Source organism: Palaemon carinicauda, chromosome 11 (genome assembly GCF_036898095.1).
Source record: "Palaemon carinicauda isolate YSFRI2023 chromosome 11, ASM3689809v2, whole genome shotgun sequence".
NCBI lineage: Eukaryota > Metazoa > Arthropoda > Malacostraca > Decapoda > Palaemonidae > Palaemon > Palaemon carinicauda.
Window position 1 is genome coordinate 129,443,850 of NC_090735.1, and position 10,000 is coordinate 129,453,849.

The 10,000-nt window shown below is 36.2% G+C and overlaps 1 protein-coding gene across 5 annotated transcripts in view; it reads left to right on the plus strand.

Annotated features, from left to right (window-relative positions):
- The window catches only part of Mrtf (Myocardin-related transcription factor), a 253,621-nt gene that overhangs the window by 219,701 nt on the left and 23,920 nt on the right, over positions 1-10,000 (plus strand). For all 5 annotated transcript variants that reach the window (XM_068383404.1, XM_068383403.1, XM_068383401.1 and 2 more), the window contains exon 2: positions 8,929-9,038. Coding sequence is in view for 1 of the 5 variants with exons in the window: in XM_068383401.1 (XP_068239502.1) it covers positions 8,929-9,038 (110 nt within the window). In the remaining 4 variants the exon portion in view is untranslated. The remainder of the gene's footprint in view (positions 1-8,928; positions 9,039-10,000) is intronic.

Consider the following 10,000-nt stretch of genomic DNA (forward strand, 5'->3'; position numbering starts at 1 on the left):
CTAAGCTACAGTCCTTGTTGGAAAAGCAGGTTGCTATAGCACAGGGGCTCCAACATGGAAAATAGCTCAGTGAGGGAAGGGAATAAGGAAACAAATAGAATACATGGAAAACAGCTCAGTGAGTGAAGGGAATAAGGAAACAAATAGAATACTGTGCCTGAGTATACCCTCAAGTAAGAGAATTCTACCCAAGAAAGTGAACGACCATGGTACAGAGGCTATGGCACTTTCCAAGACCAGAGTGCAATGGTTTGATTTTGGAGTGTCCTTCTCCTAGAAAAGCTGCCTACCATAGCCAAAGAGGCTCTTCAGCCCTTACCAGGAAGAAATTAGCCACTGAAGAATTACAGTGCAGTTGTTTAATGTCATTAATTATATGAGAGATCAGAATATCTAAATATGCCAGATTATTCGGTGTACTGTATGTGTAGGCAAAGAAAAATGAGCTAACTGGCCTACCAAAGAACCCCAATAACTCTAGCAGTAGTATCTCAACGGTTGGCTGGTACCTTGGCCAACCCACTTTTGTAGTGAATATTTAGAAGCATATAATAATTAATGTTAGAATTCAAGTATTATTCAGGGTCTCCTCCCCCATGTGGCTTTTGTTTTTTCACATAAAAACTAACATCTTTATGAGAGTTGGCAACCATCTCTCTCTCTCTCTCTCTCTCTCTCTCTCTCTCTCTCTCTCTCTCTCTCTCTCTCTCTCTCTCTCCCCTAAAACATAGGGAATAATGTTGCATATTATTTTGGTTTCAATTTGGCTGACACAGATTAGTGCCTCCGCATATCTCCCACTATTATATAAAGTTGAAAGTGATGTTGCAAAGGCCAGTGAGTGTTATGCTACTCAATTTTTATTCTTGAAATGTTTGTTGTTGTTTTTTTTTTTTTTAAATGTTAGTGTTTCTCTTGCTTGAGGGTACACTCGGACACACTATTCTATCGTATTTCTCTTCCTCTTGTTTTATGAAAGTTTTTATTGTTTATATCTATATTTTAATGTTGTTACTGTACTTGAAATATTTGATTTTCCCTTGTTTCTTTTCCTCAATGGGCTGTTTTCCGTTTAGGGGCCCCTGGGCTTATAGCATCCTGCTTTTCCAACTAGGGTTGTAGCTGAGCAAATAATAATAATAATAATAATAATAATAATAATACTCTATTGGTACTGAGCTACAGAAAAATCGTAGTTGAATGTGTATGCGTTTAACACAGCCATTTTATTTTATTTTTTTAAGAGACAGGACATACTGCCCTCTCTGGGTATAATTAAAAACAGACTTGGATTTCAATTCTCTGTCTTTGTCTTTAAGATTAACACCCCGAAAAAAAAAATCTGTTTTAATTGTCTTCCTAAACTGTTGCTCTTTAACCATTTAGTTTTGTGTGTTAATCGGCTGCTGACCATCTTGATTTCACGGACCCAAAGGGCGCCCTCTTTTTGGGGAGTGTCTTGCACTTTAGTGGTCTTTTTCCTTCTTTTCTCTTTATATGTAGTATTTTTATCTTGATCTAGTTTTTATCCATTTTCTTGAGCATAATTACATCGTTGGAAAATAACAGCTTTGAATGTGAAAAAGAAAATAGCTTGAATTTTTAAAGATATATGTTATGAATGTACCCAAGAATCATGCAACGAAGGGAGAATACATCGTGAGAATATTATAATCAATTTATTTTTCTATTAAGCTGATTTGTCTGATTTGTTCTTCCCTTTTAGTGGAATTATGTATTTTCTTCGCTATTAGTGGAGTTATGTAATTTCTTCGCGATTAGTGGAATTGTGTAATTTCTTCACTTTAGTGGAATCATGCAATTTCTTCCCTATTAGTGGAAAATCAGAAATTTCTTCTTCACATTATTGGAATTGTGTAATTTCTTCCCTATTGGTGGAATTATGTAATTTCTTCCCTTTTAGTGGAATTATGTAATTTTTTTCACTTTAGTGGAATTATGTAATTTCTTCACTTTAGTGGAATCAATGCAATTTCTTCCCTATTACTGAAAAATCAGTAATTTCTTCTTCACTTTATTGGAATTGTGTAATTTCTTCCCTATTACTGGAATTATGTAATTTCTTCCCTTTTAGTGGAATTAACTCAATTTTTCTTTCCTCTTCAGTTTGATTCTCATTCTTTTCCTCCTTTTCAGTTGAATTGTCTAATTTTTCTTCCCTTTCAGTTGAATTATCTCATTTTTTTCTTCCCTTTCAGTTGAATTATCTCATTTTTTCTTCCCTTTCAGTTAAATTATCTCATTTTTTCCCTATCATTTGAACTATCTCATTTTTTTCCCTAGCATTTGAACTATCTCATTTTTTTTTCTTCCCTTTCAGTTGAATTATCTAATTTTTCTTCCCTATTCGTTGAATTATCTCCTTTTTTCTTCCCTTCCAGTTTAATTATCTCATGTTTTCCCTTTTAGTTTAATTATTCATTAAAAACGTCGATTACCTAACTTATTGCACCAAAAGATTTCAGAAATCGACCACAACCAGAAACTAATGCTTAAGGGTCACTTTGAAGGTGCATCAAAGATTCACATGTAACTGTGAACACAACGTATTTTTCATTCATAAGTTCTTTCAGTAAACATTGCAATAATAGTGACCTCTTTTACAAATTTCACTTTTCGTCCGTACGTGACGTCACTTTCCGTCTTCGTCTTTCTGTAGATTATCCAATACCAGGTCAGCTCCGCCTATTGCATACCCTAGGGCTCAGGGGAGAGAGAGAGAGAGAGAGAGAGAGAGAGAGAGAGAGAGAGAGAGAGACCTCTTCTTGACATGTGGATCTCACTCCTGTTATTCTTGAGAGGCTCAGAAGTGGTACTTTCGAGAATAAGAGAGAGGCTCAGATGTTTGTGGTATTTTAAAAAGAAAAATGAGAGGATGTGGTACTTTAGAGAGAGAGAGAGAGAGAGAGAGAGAGAGAGAGCTGTGGTACTTGAGAGAGAAAGGAGAGGCTGGGGTACTTTAGAGAGAGAGAGAGAGAGAGAGAGAGAGAGAGAGAGAGAGAGAGAGAGAGAGAAGCTGTGGTACTTGAGAGAGAAAGGAGAGGCTGGGGTACTTTAGAGAGAAAGGAGAAGTTTTAGTACTTGTGAGAGAGAGAGAGAGAGAGAGAGAGAGAGAGAGCTGTGGTACTTGAGAGAGAGATAGGAGAGGTTGGGGTACTTTAGAGGGAAAGGAGAAGTTTAGTACTTGAGAGAGAGAGAGAGAGAGAGAGAGAGAGAGAGAGAGAGAGAGAGAGAGAGAGAGAGAGAGAGAGAGACGAACTGGCTCAGATATTGTGGTCCATTTTCGAGAGGTGCTGTGAGAAGTGGTGTGGTTGTCGCCTGAGAACCTCTTCCCAGGAATCGCCAAGAGCGATGGTACTTGCAATAGTAGTCGACCATTTATGCTTTTAAACATTTCTCCTCTTCTTTGAGACTTGCATCGTTTTTAAGTCTGTTTTTATTGTCCGCCATGATTATTTTCTTCTCTTCTTCAGGACTTACATATTCAAAGTCTGTTTTTATTGTCCGCCATGATTATTTTCTTTTCTTCTTCAGGACTTACATATTCAAAGTCTGTTTTTATTGTCCGCCATGATTATTTTCTTCTCTTCTTCAGGACTTACATATTCAAAGTCTGTTTTTATTGTCCGCCATGATTATTTTCTTTTCTTCTTCAGGACTTACATATTCAAAGTCTGTTTTTATTGTCCGCCATGATTATTTTCTTCTCTTCTTCAGGACTTACATATTCAAAGTCTGTTTTTTTGTCCGCCATGATTATTTTCTTCTCTTCTTCAGGACTTACATCGTTTTTAAGTCTGTTTTTATTGTCCACCATGATTATTTTCTTTTCTTCTTCAGGACTTACATATTCAAAGTCTGTTTTTATTGTCCACCATGATTATTTTCTTCTCTTCTTTAGGACTTACATATTCAAAGTCTGTTTTTATTGTCCACCATGATTATTTTTTTCTCTTCTTCAGGACTTACATATTCAAAGTCTGTTTTTATTGTCCACCATGATTATTTTCTTCTCTTCTTCAGGACTTACATATTCAAAGTCTGTTTTTTTGTCCGCCATGATTATTTTCTTCTCTTCTTCAGGACTTACATCGTTTTTAAGTCTGTTTTTATTGTCCACCATGATTATTTTCTTTTCTTCTTCAGGACTTACATATTCAAAGTCTGTTTTTATTGTCCACCATGATTATTTTCTTCTCTTCTTTAGGACTTACATATTCAAAGTCTGTTTTTATTGTCCACCATGATTATTTTTTTCTCTTCTTCAGGACTTACATTGTTTTTAAGTCTGTTTTTATTGTCCACCATGATTATTTTCTTTTCTTCTTCAGGACTTACATATTCAAAGTCTGTTTTTATTGTCCACCATGATTATTTTCTTCTCTTCTTTAGGACTTACATATTCAAAGTCTGTTTTTATTGTCCACCATGATTATTTTTTTCTCTTCTTCAGGACTTACATATTCAAAGTCTGTTTTTATTGTCCACCATGATTATTTTCTTCTCTTCTTCAGGACTTACATATTCAAAGTCTGTTTTTTTGTCCGCCATGATTATTTTCTTCTCTTCTTCAGGACTTACATATTCAAAGTCTGTTTTTTTGTCCGCCATGATTATTTTCTTCTCTTCTTCAGGACTTACATATTCAAAGTCTGTTTTTATTGTCCACCATGATTATTTTCTTCTCTTCTTCAGGACTTACATATTCAAAGTCTGTTTTTTTGTCCGCCATGATTATTTTCTTCTCTTCTTCAGGACTTACATCGTTTTTAAGTCTGTTTTTATTGTCCACCATGATTATTTTCTTTTCTTCTTCAGGACTTACATATTCAAAGTCTGTTTTTATTGTCCACCATGATTATTTTCTTCTCTTCTTTAGGACTTACATATTCAAAGTCTGTTTTTATTGTCCACCATGATTATTTTTTTCTCTTCTTCAGGACTTACATATTCAAAGTCTGTTTTTATTGTCCACCATGATTATTTTCTTCTCTTCTTCAGGACTTACATATTCAAAGTCTGTTTTTTTGTCCGCCATGATTATTTTCTTCTCTTCTTCAGGACTTACATCGTTTTTAAGTCTGTTTTTATTGTCCACCATGATTATTTTCTTTTCTTCTTCAGGACTTACATATTCAAAGTCTGTTTTTATTGTCCACCATGATTATTTTTTTCTCTTCTTCAGGACTTACATATTCAAAGTCTGTTTTTATTGTCCACCATGATTATTTTCTTCTCTTCTTCAGGACTTACATATTCAAAGTCTGTTTTTTTGTCCGCCATGATTATTTTCTTCTCTTCTTCAGGACTTACATCGTTTTTAAGTCTGTTTTTATTGTCCACCATGATTATTTTCTTTTCTTCTTCAGGACTTACATATTCAAAGTCTGTTTTTATTGTCCACCATGATTATTTTCTTCTCTTCTTCAGGACTTACATTGTTTTTAAGTCTGTTTTTATTGTCCACCATGATTATTTTCTTCTCTTCTTCAGGACTTACATTGTTTTTAAGTCTTGTTTTTATTGTCCGCCATGATTATTTCCCCTGGATTAGTCATCTTTATCTTAAGTAATGTACGAGTATTTTATACGTTCGTCATTATATCAGTTCGGTTTTAAATAGGAATATTGATATCCACTTTGTACTAATACCATTGAAATTTTTTACATAACATATATTTGGTATACTCCCAATCTATTATATTCTATCTGAAGTTGAATTTAAGAACGATGCGAGATCGAAAACTTTATTGAAAGCAATTTACACGAAAAAAAAAACTTTTTTTAACAGGGTCATTGCCACTTTAAACAATTGCAGAAGTCCTATGCAAACCGAATCAAGTACCACACTTTTGTGTGTTTGGTCGCTTGCGAATTTGAAAAGATGATAAATTTGATTTTTGTTTTTATTTTCGTTAATAACTAACACAGACATAGAACTTGAATACTGCGCAATATTTGGTGTTATTAAAAGGCCTGTATGTTAACCAATTCAAACGTATTTACCTATTTTTTTTTCTTTCTGTTTTTTTAGTTTTGTTTTCTTTACGAAACCACATAGGTTTCTTGTGGTCGTGTTACGGTATGTCTTTGGAGGCGTAACAGGTTTTTGTTGTTGTTGATTCGGCCTTTTTTCAGCTGTCCACAAAACACAGACCTCTAATGTTTAGTTTTCTTTAGTCGGTCAATCCTAGGTAAAGACCTTCTCGTAAGATGTGGTTGAGAATATGAAAATACACGATCAACAAAGTAACTAAATTGATATTTCTTTTCAATGAATACAGTAGACAATACAAAAATACAATAGTAAGGTGGAAAATATACAATCGCTACAATTAAGGTAGATACAGTAGATAGTAAAAATTTGTTGGTAAAAAAAATTACATTTAATGAAGCCATATATGGTAGAAACCACAAAATATATTAGGCATTTATAAGAAACGGCTTCATCAGTTATAGAATGTAGATACAAAATAGGCCAGATTACACTGGTAAGATATTTAGGAGCTTGCAACACGTCTTGCCATTCGACTTGCATGTTGTCCATGAAGATAAAAATCGAAAGGTTGATGCTCTCGAAGTAATCCTCGCACAGAGGGTCCATTGAATTTGGGTGCTCCATCCCCCCCGTCACTTCCATCAGTCAATTAGGCCGTCGCTTCACTGCCTCCGGTTAATAATTCATAAGTTTGGGGAGGCGGGGGGGGGAGCTAGGGGGAGGTGATGTTTTAGGTCGCGACAGGGCCCCTCTTTGAAAGTGGACACCTCGTCTAGCCCTAATCTTTCCTCGTGGTAAAAGCTCTTCGCCTCCTTTAACGTTTTTCCTCATCTTGTTATCCCTCGGTCACACTTTTTCCCCTCTGATGGCCAGAGTGATCCTTTTCCTCTCTTCCCCTCTGATGGCCAGAGTGATCCTTTTCCTCTCTTCCCCTCTGATGGCCAGAGTGATTCTCTTCATCTCTTCCCCTCTGATGGCCAGAGTGATCCTCTTTCCCTCTGATGGCCAGAGTGATTCTCTTCATCTCTTCCCCTCTGATGGCCAGAGTGATCCTCTTTCCCTCTGATGGCCAGAGTGATTCTCTTCATCTCTTCCCCTCTGATGGCCAGAGTGATCCTCTTTCCCTCTGATGGCCAGAGTGATCCTCTTTCCCTCTGATAGTCGGTGACTCTCTTCCCCTCTGATAGTCAGTGACCCTCTTTCCCTCTGATGGCCAGAGTGATCCTCTTCCCCTCCGATAGTCAGTGACCCTCTTTCCCTCTGATGGCCAGAGGCCCACTCAAGAGGTGTATCTCATCCCAGATCTTCTGTACTTACTAGGGCATGAAAAATCATCGTTCAATGCATCTTTTATAAATCACGTGATGCCATTTTAGTTGATTTTGATCTTTCATCCAATGTGTTAGTGCTCACAGTGGTATGAAAGGCTGTTAGTAACCTTAATCTTTTGTTTGTTCATACGAGGATACAAATCCTTGCCATTTATATGGATATTATTTTTGCGAAGGTTATCCACATGAACAACTTGGGTTTCTGTTTCTTGTAAATAATGAATCACTTTTCACATTAGCGATTTAATTTTGTGGTTATTATTATTATTGTTGTTATTATTATTATTATTATTATTATTATTATTCATTAGTATTATTATTATTATTCATTATTATTATTATTATTATTATTGTTATTATTATTTTGGTACAGTAATCACTTCCACGGTAGCATTGACTTTGTACTCTATCTTCTCAATAGTTCTAATGATTTTCCTTAATGCATTTCTGCATTCCGCCAGTAACAGGGCAAAATTCATCCTTCATCCTAGCCAACGATGAAGGATGAATTTTCTCCTTTTACTGGCGGAATGTTGTAATGCAGGAAAGAAAATCATTAGAACTATTGAGAAGAGAGAGTACAAAGTCAATGCTACTGGGGCTGTGATTATATTCATTGAAACTTATTATTATTTATTATTATTTATTATTATTATTATTATTTATCATTATTTATTATTATTATTATTATTATTATTATTATTATTATTACTATTAGCAGCAGCTAAGCTACAACCCTAGTTGGAAAAGCAGAATGCTATAAGCCCAAGGGCTCCAGAAGGGAAGAATAGCCCAGTGAGGAAAGGAAATAAGGCAATACTAAACTACAAGAGAAGTAATGAACGATTAGAATATCATATTTTAATAACAGTAACAACTTTAAGGTATATCTTTCATACATAAGCTAATAAAACAGATTTATGGCAGCCAGTTCAATAAAAAAAATATTGAAGTTCCACGGATAGGAAGATCATTCCACGGCTTGGTCAAAGCTGGAATTAAACTTCTCGACGTAAATGTGTTTTGTTCAAGAAATCCAATCTGAGTTCATCCCATGTTAAACCATGTCATTATTTAATCTTAGAATTCTGGGTCTTGTCATTATGTATGGGAGAAGTACAAGAGGAAGGTCAAGGTTTGGGTGGATGGATGGAATGAAGGAAGCTCTGGGTGATAGGAGGATAGATGTGAGAGAGGCAAGAGAGCGTGCTAGAAATAGGAATGAATGGCAAGCGATTGTGACGCAGTTCCGGTAGGCCCTGCTGCTTCCTTCGATGCCTTAGACGACCGCGGAGGTAGCAGCAGTAGGGGATTCAGCATTATGAAGCTTCATCTGTGGTGGATAACGGGGGGAGGGTGGGCTGTGGCACCCTAGCAGTACCAGCTGAACTCGGTTGAGTCCCTTGTTAGGCTGGGAGGAACGTAGAGAGTAGAGGTCCCCTTTTTTGTTTTTGTTTCATTAGTTGATGTCGGCTACCCCCCAAAATTGGGGGAAGTGCCTTGGTATATGTATGTATGTATATATAACGGTTTAATGTCCACTGATTAATCGTGTTCTCTTTCCTTGGTCCCTTTCAGAGTGTGGTACTAAGTTGGTGGTCGGGGGAACGGAAGCGGTGTACTGGGCTGTCCAGCTGGACGCAGACCTGCTGGACACCATCGCTGCTATCTACCCTCATTGGTTTAAGGTAAGGAAGTCCTGTCTGCCGGTCTCTTATCTACACCTGAACAGATGTTAAGTAGAGTAAACAGATTCTGTCTACTCAACATCTGTCAGGAGTTATCTACGTCGACGTAGATGGCGAGATTGGCAGGAAATATGTCTGGACTGAAGTCTGGTAGTGTGCGTTAGGTAGGGCTCTTTGGTGAGGCGCGTACACTGAGCACTATTATTCGAAATTGAAATTATTCTTGTAATTATTAAACAATTGAGAATGAGATTCAGTAGATTTTCCGTGCGTTTCATAAGACTACTTTTAATTTTTATGACTGGATTGTATTAAATATTCTTAAGTGTAGTATTATCAGGTTTGATAAGACATTGAATCAACTTATTTATAATTCTTTTATGGGTATTTCCTAATATCACTTGAGACTTGAACGCATGTTTTCTATTTGATCTGGTTTTTTTTCTATATAGAATGTAAAAAATAATTTTTTTATTACAAAATGTACCTGTAATATTAGCCATGTTAGCTCGCAACCCTCTTCAAGTTTGGAAACAATGCTTTCATGATTAATGGTCCAACCCTCTCTTCAAGGACGTATAGTAGTAGTAGTAGTAGTAGTAGTAGTAGTAGTAGTAGTAGTAGTAGAGAGAATAACCCAAGCATTCCTTTTACCTTAGTCTTGATAACCCAAGCATTCCTTTTGCCATAGTCTTGATAACCCAAGCATTCCTTTTGCCATAGTCTCGATAACCCAAGCATTCCTTTTTCCATGGTCTTGATAACCCAAGCATTCCTTTTACCATAATCTTGATAACCCAAGCATTCCTTTTGCCATAGTCTTGATAACCCAAGCATTCTTTTTGCCAGTCTTGATAACCCAAGGATTCATTTTGCCATAGTCTTGATAACCCAAGCATTCCTTTTGCCATAGTCTTGGTAACCCAAGCATTCCTTTTGCCATAGTCTTGGTAACCCAAGCA